This window comes from Anarhichas minor, unplaced genomic scaffold, assembly GCF_050575085.1.
Source record: "Anarhichas minor isolate MPS153535 unplaced genomic scaffold, ASM5057508v1 ptg000087l, whole genome shotgun sequence".
Taxonomy (NCBI): domain Eukaryota; kingdom Metazoa; phylum Chordata; class Actinopteri; order Perciformes; family Anarhichadidae; genus Anarhichas; species Anarhichas minor.
In genome coordinates this window covers 364,494-378,392 of record NW_027466533.1, presented here as the reverse complement: position 1 = coordinate 378,392, position 13,899 = coordinate 364,494, and the positions used below count along the sequence as shown (strand labels likewise).

At 43.4% G+C, this 13,899-nt stretch overlaps 1 protein-coding gene across 1 annotated transcript; it reads right to left on the bottom strand.

Annotated features, from left to right (window-relative positions):
- Window positions 1–461: 461 nt before the first annotated feature.
- On the bottom strand, window positions 462–2,558 carry map3k19 (mitogen-activated protein kinase kinase kinase 19; the record flags this gene model as incomplete). Its single annotated transcript, XM_076081795.1, has 5 exons — window positions 462–576; window positions 779–987; window positions 1,806–2,058; window positions 2,160–2,398; window positions 2,502–2,558. Coding segments are annotated over 5 exons (873 nt in total), but the record flags the coding sequence as incomplete, so codon positions are not given.
- Window positions 2,559–13,899: the final 11,341 nt, after the last annotated feature.

Here is a 13,899-nt window from a genome sequence, read left to right as displayed (position 1 = left end):
CCAATGATTCCTCAATAACTCATCAGTGGAAAGCTAACGGGAAGTAGTTAACATTTTCAGCATGCTGCAATATGGATTAGACACATTTTTATCAATCTACATATATCACAAAGCAGAGAGACCTAGTTATAAGTACGGTACTTGGAAGATTGGCACATTTATAAGATTTCTATATAAAATATTCAAATTCTGTTAAGTCAGTTCACATTTTATAGGTTCTATAAAAGTTAAATGTATAAAAGTGCTTCTCATATAGTTTCTTAAATGTCAGTTTAAGAATGCAATTATGACTTCTTTTTTTATATACTTTGTACTCTCAACCATACTACTAGTGCATCTCTGGGGATAGGTGGTAGGCCCTCAAAGCATACTTTTATTTTCTGAGTCATCAATCTGAATAAAAAAAAAAAAATGAAGTCTAAATTGAATGAAACCCGAAAACGTGTCTTAAGTGTAACTTGTTAACCACACAGTCCCTCTGGGTGAGCACAGCAGTTTGAGTGCGCTCCAGTCTCACGCTGGGGGATGAATGAATGCTTCAGCAGCTGGTCTGCAGATGGCCGAAGTCTCTGGTCACTGGAGTTGAGAGAGAGAAAAAAAGTTTTAAGTTATAAGAGAACTTATTCCCAAACAGGACTATTAGTAGAAAAGTATTCACTGAATTATGTCTTTAACTCCATTAGTTACAGACTTAAGCAAGTTTTCACTAGAATTAAATTAGGGATAGTTCAGAGTGAGTATGAAAGGAAATTGCCAGTTTGCACAGACGACAGGTCACCTTGTCAAGCTGACTTTCACAAAATCCTTGGCGTGATCCGAAAACCCATTTGGCAAGGCGGGCATCAACCCTCGTTGAGCCCCGATGTAGAACAAGGCAGCCATCTTGTCCATGTGTGCCAGCGGTGGTTTCCCTGTGGCCATCTCAAACACTGTGCAACCCACACTCCATATGTCTGACTTCCTGCCATATCCTGTCTCATTGATAACCTGACGAGTGGATGAGATGATAAAAGAGTCGGGTAAGATTAAAGCCAAGTTCACACTAACCGACTTGCAAAGTTGTCAGATTCACGTCACTGTTCACGCTACACTTGCTTTCTTGGAATTGGGACTCTTAAAGATGTCGTTTTCACGCAACATGACTTACCAGCGACAGTGTCACATACTACAAGATCTTCCACCTGTAGAATTCACTTTTTCTCTCCAAATTATTTTTTGACACGAGTAGTGACAGTAAATAATGTAATACCATGAAAGAGGAATTTTTTTGTTCAAGCAATACGCGGAACTCTGCTTGTAGTCATGCCTATGGATGTAGTCGGAATGCGTGTTTACGACATTTTCACAATTATTTACTATTTCTAGCTGTTCCCTGTAGACGCAACAACAACGGTGGTCTGTGTTGCAAATGTGACAATCAGAGTAAAAATCCTAATCTTACAGGCGACTTTTGTCTTGCACTCTCGTTGGCTGCAGATCCCAAACAGACTCCCTGACAGTTCCAGGTATTTAGCATGCTAGATATCTTGAATGTGTCTGCAATGCACCGCCGAGCCTCTCAGCTAGTGTCTTTGAGCAGTTCACACAGCGCTCAAGCTTTAGTTTGCCTCTGATCTGGGGCTGTTGTCAGGGAGCTCTAAAAACTGTCGGCGAGAGGAAAATCAGAGGCTAAAGTTGTGTCGTGTGAACTCGGCGTAAAATGGTCATTTTTCGTTTAGCTGACGAAGAAATTATTACAACTTCAATAATTGAAAAGGAGCCATCAGCCATCTTCACAGATGAGAAGGCCATCTTAATGCATCTACCTCCGGTGCCATCCAGTAAGGTGTGCCGTGGACGGACTTGAGCAGATCTCCGCTGTTGCTGGCGGTGTGGTTTAGGCAGCTGAGACGGCGCGCGCAGCCAAAGTCTATAAGCTTGATGACGCCAGTGGGCATCAGCATGACGTTGTTTCCCTTCAAGTCTCGATGAATCACCCTGTTCAGGTGAAGGTAGGCCACCCCTTCAAGGATCTGATGGGTGTATAGAGCCAGGACACGCTCTGGCAGGGGACCGAACCTGAGGGCAGTTGAAGTCATTAGTACAGACCAGTTATTGTTAAACCCTCTTATATTCCAAAGCTCAATGTCTCAACAGACTCTTCTGGGTAAGTTGTCAACCTGTGAAGGATGCTGGCGATGGATCCTCCTGGGATGTATTCCATGAAGATGGAAACCACATGCTGATACAGTGAGGTACCCAGAAAGCCCACAATGTTGGCGTGTCTGAGGGTTTTTAGCAGCTCCACTTCCCCCTGCAGATGGCCGAACTCCTTCTTCGCAGTGTCGGGGTCAGAGGAATCAAGGCTAACCTGTTTCACAGCGATCAGATGGCCCTGGCTAGTCAGGCCGCAGTACACCTGGTAAGAAGGCAGCAGTGATTGCCAGGGTTAGCTGAGTATCAATGTCTGCTACCAATAATGCTTTAAACCTTACTTTGTCATTATGAATTTCCATACTTACTGTCCCATATGCTCCCCTGCCGAGTACTTCGCCCTTTGTCCATGTGATGGTGTCATCTACAACCAACCCAGAGCCAAGAAGACCACTACCGTCTGTTGAATTATCCTGCAACAAAATACACAGAATTCACAAATGTATTTTTTTTTTACAAAAACCACAATGTCATTATTTTTTTAGTCAGGGATTTTACGAAAGATTATGAAGTTGAGTAGAGGGACTAAACCTAAAGCAAGGCCCTCTCCAGGGTAATACATGTTTTCTTTTCACACACCTCTTGGATTGGAGAAACACCTGTTGCACAGCGTGTCAAAAGTAAAATTGGTTCAACATGCTTAATTGTGCAGACCTCAAGGTAAACCGTATCATCTTAATGGAACTTCTAATATGCGCCAACAATGTAAACATTTATAAAACCCTGATACAGAGACAGGACTGTTGCTCTGTGCATGTGGAAAAGTGCACCTTTATGAACCATGATGCAACGGAAAGTCTGCTTATGTAACTATTAACTATATTGCAAAGGAAGGTTAAAGAAAAATGTAAATTTAGGACTACAAAAAAATATATATTTTTTAAATAAATACTTTTGGCCATGAAAGCTTACCTCAGGAAATGTCTTTCTTCCTGATACATAATCATCTTCTCTGTTGGACTCCAGGTTTTCAGGGCTTATGGATACATCCCTCTCGTCTAATGAGATCAACTCCTCAGCCAGACATTGTAGCAAGTCATCTGTAAGCGGCCCGTCCCCCGCCACATCCAGGAAATTCTGGTAAACTGGTGACATGATGGTGAGGCTGGTGCTGGAAGACGTCCAGGTGTTGATCTTCGGCTGTTGGGTGCTTTGAGCTGACACAAGCTCAGGAACCGGTCGGTTTGGGTCTCTTATTTCTTGCATATTTATGTGTGATCTATGATCGTCGGCATTAGATGAAGCTGCTGGCAAAGTCAATGTTTTGTCATTTGATTTGATTGTTTCAGACCCATATCTAGAAAGAGTCTCCTTTATGGTAGATAACATAGTTTCTTGAGCACTGCTTTGACAAATTCCAACATCCTTGGAAGGAACTAACTCAGCCTTTGTGTGTCTATCCTTCTTTAATTTGTGTGTGCCTTTCCTTGGAACAGCTGCAATGTGAGGTTTTACCCTTGAGGACGCAAATTGTGGTTTGCTTTTAGTGGAAACCACGACACTCTCCCCCGGACTTATCCTCTGCGCTTGTTTCAATGGTCTGTTTTGGGCTTTATGGCACTGTTGTGGCTTCCTTGGCGGAGCAGACTGCACTTGTCTGCCCTTCACTTTCTCGCAGGAGCTGGAAACTCGCAGGTTATCATAGATAGGACCGGCAAACATCTCGTAAATGGCCGGTCCATCATCCCCGCTCTGTATCTGCTGAAACATGTCTTTGTAGGTGATAAAGTCCATGGTAGATTTCGACCTCGGTGTCCCTGCTAGACCGGGTCTCTTTAACTGCCGGATGCTCTTCAGCTCTCTCGTTGGTGCATGCTGTTGAGCTCTGTTCATCTTGTCAGGATTTGCTCTTTTGCCCTGATCACTAAGCTTCTTTCGTGGTGAGGGGGTGCCAGTGTGACAATGAGCACCGTTAACAGATTTGAGCTTTGACTTTACTTTTGTGGAAGTCTCTCCACTAATCATTAGCTCGGGGCCGTTCCTCGTTTTGTCCTTAACTTGTGTGGAATGCTTCAGATTGCTTTTGGACTTGTTCCGATTGAGGATGCTTCGGTCTTTGTGTGCAAGCACGTTGAAGGACTGCTGGGTCGTTTGAATGTCGGCTCTTAGTTCACAGTTTATGCTGGTTCTTCTGTCCTTGTTCAGGACAGGTTTTAAGGCCTTCAACATCCTCTCATCTCCCTTGGGATCCATGTCTGACCGTGGAAGGTTTCCAGCCGGAGTAAATAATTGAATTGTCTCCTCGGTAGTGCCAGTAGGTATCTTTACATCCTCCCTACAAGGGATTGGATCATATACCTGGGTTTCTTCACAACAGGAATCCCTAATTGTTGTTCTTGTCTGTTTTATATGCTGCAGGTCGTTTCTGTAAGTCCCTTCAGAGTATGCACTAGCATCACCTTGGCCATTATTCATATGGACTATTATCCCATGGCTAATCTCAGTGTCAGACTCTGGGGTGCAGCCCACATGGTTCCTTTCCTCCTTAGACTTTGATGTGATAGATAATTCATCGTTCACAGTGTCTCCTTGTTGTGCATATTGATATTTAATAAAGGAGTCGTTGGTTGCTTGGCCTTCAGAGTGAGAGTTTGTAAGATCGATGGGCTCTTCATCCAGGCCATGTGCCGACCTATGGATGGGTGGAATGTGACTGATCTTTGACAAAACTTTAAAATGCTGCCGTTTCTCCCCAACCAAATCAGCCTCAGTGGGGCTTGCGTCGTTCGAACGCCGCGCCAGTCTCTTTTGAATTAACTTCATATGTCTTTCCCCTGAAGCTCTCCCACACACATCCCTCTCATCTTCCTCATCCTCATCCTCCAGATCGAAGGAACTCTGGCTGCTGGACCCGCTCTCTTCACTACCCCCCTTAGTGGTCAGAAGGCCAGTGCGTGGTCTGCCCCAGGACAGCCTTTCTCTCCTCAGCCGGGCCCTGGAGCAAAGGGGGCTTCTGCTGATGGGCTTCAGGGGAACACGGTGCTTTAGCGCTGGCAGAGCCGCACCGTCCCTGGGCCGGCTGTCTAGCGGTGCCAACAGTTTGGGCGTTCTGGGATGCAGAGCCAGCAAGGGTCCCTGCACGAATCGGCACAGAATACAGACATTGACAGTTATTCAATGGTTAGGACTTGTGGGGTAGACAAATTGAATGAATGTCAGTATGACAAGACAAAAGGTGAAGGCGATACAAGGACGGTTTAAATTCACCTTTTGTTCATTTACAGCGTCTTGGAAGACCAGTCCTGCAGATAGAGAGATTTTACATTAAAACGACATGCACACAGGCATCATCAGCAAACAAAAAAACTTTTTTTATTTTGAATACATTAAGACACGTTTTTACCACTATAGTGTTATTTATACCTGAAAAGCAAGACAATTAAAAAGTACGGTAATTCTATTTTATTTTACTGCACTCCCATGATACTTTGGATCATGGTAACCCATCTGCCTCCAGCTGGCTACCTGAGGCTAGTGTTGCTTGCACATTGAAATAATTTCCGTCGAAGAAAAATGTTTTCTCCTCGAAGCTTAAGACAGAAAGTGTATTGATCAATTTGACCCGGACAGATGTGATCACTATCAGAGATTTCTACTGTGCATTATGTACAACACTGTTTCCATTTGAATATTCATAACATAAGGAAAAATAAATGTAAGTCCTCCTCTGTTCTACAAATAATACTGCTATGTAATTTATGTAATTTAAGTATTATAATATAAGTTAAAGCTTTAATAACTACATTTACATACGGGTCTGAATGTGTGCTCTGGCCTGCATCAACAGTAGGGGTTCCATGATGCTGGGGGCTGATTGGCTGAGCTGGCTCGGCTCAGCCACAGACAGCAGGGCGGGGGAGGATGGAGATGCAGCAACCACACTTCTTGTCCTCTGCCTGTAAGGGACAACTCAAAATCAGACCTTTTTTGTCGAGTTTTGTGCGAGTGCCTCAGATTTCTTTAGTACAAAAAAGTACAATTATCAGAATACGGAAGGGCAGTATTTTCAGTCTATTTCATTAAATGTTTAATTTCCAACTGTCAGTATCTCTCTTTATATGCGATGTTGATACATTACCATGTTCTGCTTTTGATTGGTGTTTCTTAAGCAATGGCAAATGCCTAAATGAGTCCAGCTACAGCATGTACCTGTTTTGAGGGGGAACCGGCAGGCAGGAGGTCCTGGTACTCAGCAAACCAGGTGAGGGAGCAGGATCCAGATGGCTCCAGCGTCTGCTGCTGTCTCCCAGGCTCGGCAGAGACAAACCTCCTCTACTGAGGCGAAGAGGAGAGAACACAGACAGGAATGTGGTTAACTTTGCCTTCGAAAAGAGTGTTTGTACTCAGGGGGTGTTTTTTGGGGCTCAACTGAGAAAATTGCGAATGCTGATGACTTTTATTATCTTGTGCTGAACTGAACATAATGCCAAAAGCAAAATTTCCCCTCCCATCTCTCTCTCTACATTACTGGAAGCTGATGCTATGACATTAGAGACCTGCTCAAAGACCTTTATTCTACTTGGAGAGCTTGGACTTTATTCAGTGGTGAGAGCGTCACATAGCAGACAATGAGCTGATTCACCGAAGCCCTCTCTCTCTCCCTCCCGTTGCCTGTGGTTCTAACCTGTTTGGGCAGAACAGCTTGTCCTCTGGACACAGTGACAGGTGCCTGCATACAGGACAGGAGTGTAACCAGATAGGACACCATTCTACTGGTTGGTGTAAAGTAAGAGGCAGTTGTTGACTAGCCCAGGGAGAGTGAGCTGTGTATTCAAGCGACTGTGTTTGTGTGTGTGTGTATGGGGGAGTGTTAACTGTTCGCGCAAAAAATGTTTGTGGTTACACGTTTTGGACAGATGGTGATGTCTGCACTGTCAACACTATCAGCTAAATGCCATCAGCTTGGGGATTATCACTTATTTTCAGCCAGAACACACTCAAGGGAATGTGTGTGTGTGTGCGTGTCTGTTTTTGTGTGTTGGTGTGAGACCCTACCCACCTGCTTCCCCTCCCTGCATCCTGGTAGGCCTGCCTGATGTCTCTCAGTGTTTCCATGGCGTTTTGGAAACAGAAGGGGATTCCCTTATCTGCTCCACACACACACACACACACACGCACACACACGCACGCACGCACGCACACACACACACACAGTTACACTCACCTGAATCCATCGTATTCTCTTGGTGTTCACGCTAACACACACACATTTAATACTCAGTTACCACATTTCTGGCCCGATAGAAGCCAAATAATGTTGTCTACATCCAACCGATTTGTTCGGAAAAGTAAACAACCATCACTGATACAAGAGAAATGCTCACATCACAGAAAGAAAATCTTGAATAGCAACAAAAGAAACATGATTTCAAACTGCAGTTCCTTAACTATAAAGTGGGGGTTCATAAATGCTAAAGAACAATGTCACTCTGAGCTTTCTGAAGTTCATGAACCACCCGTTCTAGATGTCAATGTTGCATAATAACAACAGAGAGTGCCTTGATAACCACTGGTGAGTGGGTGCAAACTTGCATCAATTGTTTTCAAGTAAACCTGCTGCTGCTGCTCATATAGAACATATACAATATCAATATTCGTATACAACATTTGATACACGTCACAGAGAAAACACATTACCGGTTTCTGAGCCTGTTGGTCCACTCTGCTCCCATATCGAGACTAAAGGATTGAATTAGAGAGTTCCTCTCTCTGTTTATTTCAACCTGATGAATACACCTTCATTCTGTTTGTGCTCTCCGCGTTCCTCTTTTAGAGATCTGCTCAGTCCCCTCTGCGTCTCAACCACGCTGTTGTGACTGGGGCACAAGACCGGCAGGCAGGTTTCTCTGCTGAGAGGTCGTATTGTGTGCGAGACCCCTCCCGCTCAGTCACTCCCCCCTAACTCCCTTACCTTTAGAAGGTGACCTGATCTGATGGCCTATTTGGGAGCTGACCGGTGTATTTCTTTGTCCCTATGAAAAGCCAATAGTTTGATATGTTTTACGTAGACAGTTGGTATCCAAGAAACCCACGTCACCTTTTTGTGTTCTCTCTTTAGCCCTTTTTTCCCTTCTATGGACTGAAAATAAAATGTTGGTCCTTCTCTAACAAGCCCAAAAAGAAAGTTTTTACTCTTATGTCATACATCAATAGTCCTAGAAAGAGTCCATACCGTGGCTGAGGCCTTTACGATGGCCAGATAGAGGAGGGTACCCTGGAGACTCCAGCACTTCCTGGAGAGAACAAAAGTGAGCAATTTATTATACTATATATCTTTAAAAAAAATGGCCGGTAGAAGTACTGCACGCCAGCACTGAGGGACCTCAGTGTGATTACTCAAAATCAAGTTGAAGTAAACACTGCCCTTATCTCATTTTGTATTGATTGCTTTAATTTCCTGTGTTCTCATTGAGTCTGTGAATACTTTCTCAAAACTCGTCCGGCATGCAGGCCAAGAAGATATTACAAAATCTAAATCAAAACAACCCACAAAGGCACGCATTTAATTGTTACATTTGTTAGTGTGATGGAGTTTGAATGATTTTTGAATTGTTCTAAGTTAGCCCTTGGAATGAAGTGTATTTTAGTAGTTTTAACACTCTACGTGTACACACACATTAAAGCTGAGTGAGCCAGTGGGCCTCTGAAACAAGTAAAGATCTACCACCTGCTCCTCTCTTCCAGCTAACCAGCTGCCCTGCTTGTCCGCTGCATCTATAAGGACCCCATAATACGGTAGTATGGCAACTAAGTGTCAGCTACCCAGAGAGCCCCTCCTCCTCCACAAACACACACACACACACACACACACACACACACACCTATACACACACTTATCTATTCAGCCAATTACTACTCCCACATGTTTGTCTTCTGGGTGACCCCTCACTGCCAGTCTGCCTGTGCGTCTGTTAATTGTGGCTACATGAGAGCAACAAGCCACATTGTAAGCCACGCAGACTTCTGCACTCGCACACACACGCTTAAATACAGCAGATTAGTATCAAGGTGGATCATAAGAGTTTTGTTGTCATTTAAGAATAATGTTCAATAAAATGACTGACAAGCAATCTCTTTCCCCAAAGGACTTACCCCTGTGTGGCTATATAGTAGTAAGCCGCTCCGATGTGCTGGTATCTGCGTGGGGGAGGCGGCGGTCGTCTGATCGGGATAAAGGCTCTCGAGGTCCAACTCCACGTCCGAATCCCCAAACTCTGAGTCCAAATCCTGGCCTGAGTATTTGTCAAGGGCTAGGAATGACGTGGAGGCAGCATCTGCGCAAAATCAGAAACAATTCTAACCCCTTTGTGGCCTGTGTTGAAAATGGTTTCTCCCAGAGCAGGTCAAGAATTTGAGAAAACTCCAGATCCACGTTTAGGCGTACAGGGTCCACACCCACACGAGGACCCTGTGCTGTTTACAGAAGGTGGGGAAGTAGAGGTGAGTTGTAAAAGTTGAAAAACGACTAGTTTTACCTTTCTCTATGTGTTTTTTTTATCTCTCTTTCTCCATCCTCTCTGTGTCACCTTGATTCTGTATCGCCATCCTTGATACAAACTCTGACTCACACACTCGAGGCTCTCAGCAGCGTGCTCGCTTAAAACACACAAACAAGCCTTTCCTATACCCTCCCACATAAGTGCAGGCTTTGAGTGCCACTGCGGAGGTTTTACTCTGAAAAAAACAGGATCATGAATGAACTTGGTATGCTGTTTGTGTGTATGTGTGTGAAAGGGAGAGAGAGAGAGAAAAAAAGAGCGTGTACTTACATTTAGTCATGAATAGGAAGACATTTTTAGAGGTGTGTGTATGCTTTGAATTGAACACCCAGTTTAATAAGTAACCGATAAATGAATCAGTAACCAAAGTGAAGCCGATAACATGAGGTGAAGTGACCAAGTGTGAGCAACATTTGTTAATTTCATGAAATGAGAAGCAATGATTGTAACAGAAATAAACATATCTGTTGCCAATGGCCACCTATTCATGAATATATGTAATACAAAAGTATACAATCTCTTTTTGACGGTTTCCATGTTGTATTTAAACACAAAAGAGAGCACTGTAGTGTTATAGAGTGCAAGTGTGTGGGGGAGGGGGGGATTCCTTTTCATTTTAGAAAAACTTTTGTTATCAGCATAATTCTAATCAGATTATAGCAGTGGTGGGCCGTCAGGGCCAGTTAAGCCTTCTCTGCTGGCCTAAACAGAATCACAAAGTTATAGCTATTTTATAATTTAATAATTTTTCACAAATACACTACATGTATTATCATTTTTCCCCCCATCATTTTATTTTCTCATTGCACAGCTCCCGTCTTCCTCTGTTGCTCTACTTCCAGCCTGCAGCGCTGCTTCCAGCACAGCTTGTTTTAAGGAGAGCTTTTATCCAATCAGATTCAGCCCCTATGTCTCTATGTAAGGAGAGAGGCCCGAGGTCCTCTCGGTAGAATTTGCAGATTAAAGTATATGAGGACAATATTGTTGATTGTCATAGTCTTCAACCAATCAGATCTTTAGTTTGACATGTTGGGCGTATTCTTTGACGTGCGACTGGCACCGAGGTAGCCTTCTAAGTACGTGCATTAACTGCGCCGTGATTGGTCAGCGTCAGCGTGACTTTTGTCAAACAGAAAGCTAGCTAGCAGATCTTAGTATTTAATAAGAGTTCAGGTTGAAACATATGTAAGAGAAGTTATGACATTTTTAGCGTTTTGCTTGGTGTAGATTCTTTTTTTTTTACCTAGCTGTGTTTTTTTAACACTCAATGGCTGAACTAGGAGAAACGGATTTCTGGAGAAGGATATTTCCAGAAAAACTGGACATCATATCAAAGGGTCGACAGGGCAGGGCAGCCCTGACCCAGCATGGAAAAGGATTTGTACGAATGGTATTTCTGGCTGACAGCGTTGGAGAAGCGTTACACATTTTATGGCTAAGAATGCGTTTCATTTGCAACTGAGCTCTTGGTGTTTGGAGCTGTTTGGAGCTGTTTGGAGCTACGCTATGCTAACCAAGGCAGCTACACGACAGGACAAGCTACGTGCTTTTGAACAGCAGCTGTGGTAAGTCAACTGCTTTTGCGTTTTTACATCTGCAGTAGCAGTAGCAGTATCGTGTCATTTTTATGAATAATATGAATGGCTCGTGCTCTAGCGCTGTAGTGTTGCTGGATTGATTTGTTGCTTTGTTGTCATATACAGATATGACAACAAATATGTGACTGGTTCTTGTCATTGTGTTAATTACATTGATTTGGACTATATGCATTGTACATTAATTACGAAGCATCCCGTCATGCGCGGGGTTATTGTCCGGACAATTGAATCCGTTCAGGCTGTTGTTTCCCCGCTAAGCTAGTTAGCTTAGCCCCCCTGAAGACACGTGCGCAGTGTTGCCAATTCGTCAGTAAGGAAAGTAGCTATTGGCTGTCCTAAAAGTCGCTAGAAGTCGCTAAATGACGTCATCGCCTAATTTGCATAATTGTTATGAGCGCTGTAGGAGAGAGGCGGGAACAGCGGCGGCTTTGCGCATGCGCGATTCATTTGCAGTCTTGACACGGAGTGTGGGTCTCTTTCTGCAGCTGTGACTGCTGCGCGAGGGGCTTTCACGTCAGAGTCAAAACACCAGAAAAGTCTCCAACAACACCAGAAAAAGTAGCTAGATTTGTCGCTAGTAGCTTTTGACAAAAAAAGTCGCCATGAGGGTTTGGAAAGTCGCCAGATTTAGCGAGAAAGTCGGCAAGTTGGCAACACTGCACGTGCGGTGCCGCCGCCTCAGCTGTTTTTGTTATTGTTCCGGGTTCAAAAGGTCACAGCCTCGTAAGCCTCGCACCGAACGGTTTAATACGAATACGTGATGTTACACACCTAGAAACAAATAACCGTAGCTGTGGCATCATAATGAGCTTATTAGGAGATGGCTCAAGTGCAGTAGGACAGCACAGAAGGCCCAGGTATAAAATGCACGGCCCGCCACTGGATTATAGTTATTTTTGAAAGAAATGTGAGAATGTATAAATCACTGGATAATCCCTACTTTCCCAAAGCAGTTGTAATCAAGATCAGTATTTTCCCACAACTTTAAAGCAGAATTGATGCAACTTGAGGCAGCGTAAAAAGCTATAAACACAACACTGACATGTTTTCAACATTTGGGGTTAAACTTGCTAGCACTTGGCTACTTACACATCTTGCAGACACAGAGCAACAAGAGCAACATTAGCCAAATAGAACTTGAGTTTTTGACCACCTGACGAATGTATTCTTTCCATTTTTAGCTTTGTTTTGGTCTCCACCAACTCCTGAGAGAAAGGTTTGTAACTTTAGCTGCTAAATGCTCCAATATATTTACTAGCTAGTCGCTAACTCTGTCCGTCTGTTGTTTGGTGCTAACCAGGTATAGCGTACAATCAGTATATCGGAGCTATTTTGCTGAAACAGCTGCCCCAGTGACCCATTTCACATTCTATATAGTTATCTAATGTTATTCGAAGAAATAATATTTTGAGTAGCTTGAAATTGGGAAAGATAAAAACTATCGTCCACTAACTCATGCTAATTGATACATGCTTCTTCTGTCCGGGAGTGATCAAAGTGTACTGTTTTTTTTTTGTGTGAGTGTATATGTGTACCTGTGTGACTGAGGGCCTCAACCATCATATGAATGATCTCCTCGTTCAGAGGGCTGTTGATGTTAGCAGCGTAGTGGGGAGCACAACAGCCGCTGTGGTCGCGTAGCCGCAGATCACTGATGGAGAAGTTTAAAACAGAAGACAGTTTCAGGCATTTAAAAATGTGTTTGCTTTGGCAGATGCATTTCCATTTGGTGTGTTAGTGTGGTGCGGAGTATTTTCATTCAAGAATCAACCTCCTTTGCATGCTGGTGGTGAAAAAGTTTGTGTCTATTTACTTTTCTGTACAGTATATCAAAGCGTGCATGAATGTGTGTTTTCTTACGCCGAGAGTCCCAGTAGTTCCTTGACCACTTCCACAGGTCTGTGTTCCCATGGTAACAGTGCAGCCATGCCCTCGAAAAGATCAACGTCCCTAACAGCAAGCATCACAGCCGTCACACTGTCGCTGTTGGGAACATTCACATCCACCCTGTCTGCCTGAGCCTGAGACAAGCAGACAGAGAAACATATTACAAACATGAATAATACATGGGGCTCTATAGAACGTAGTTCGGAGTATCATACAAAGTGCTGAGGTCACAAAAGGGGGAAAAACGCACCATACATCCTTTGCATAGCTTCGGTTTGTGGTCTCTTGAAATTTATAACTTTTTCTTGTTTTATTCACATCCACCGCAAACACATGTTTTAGTTATTATTTAAAGCTCTTGACAGCTTGATTTAAAGTCTTAAGTATTTCTCTACAACATGACATATTCATGACTTTGTGTTGATCAATACGGAAGCCTTGAGTGGCAAGTGAGGAAGGAAAAGGTGAGCCTGTGTTTAAATACATTTTAATTCACTAAATATAAAAAAGAGAACATATACGTATACGTGTTTTTTTTAATCTTCTCTTTTGTCTCTGTTGATGTTGTTATACTCATTTTGGCCACAGGGGGCTGAAGGGGTAGTGGTGCACTTCAGAAATACCGAAATGAGTATTACAACAACAAAGGACACCTGACAATTAAAAAAAGTCGACTCAGAAAATAAATGACCAGAATTTGTTTTTTTCTCACTTGCCTCTCA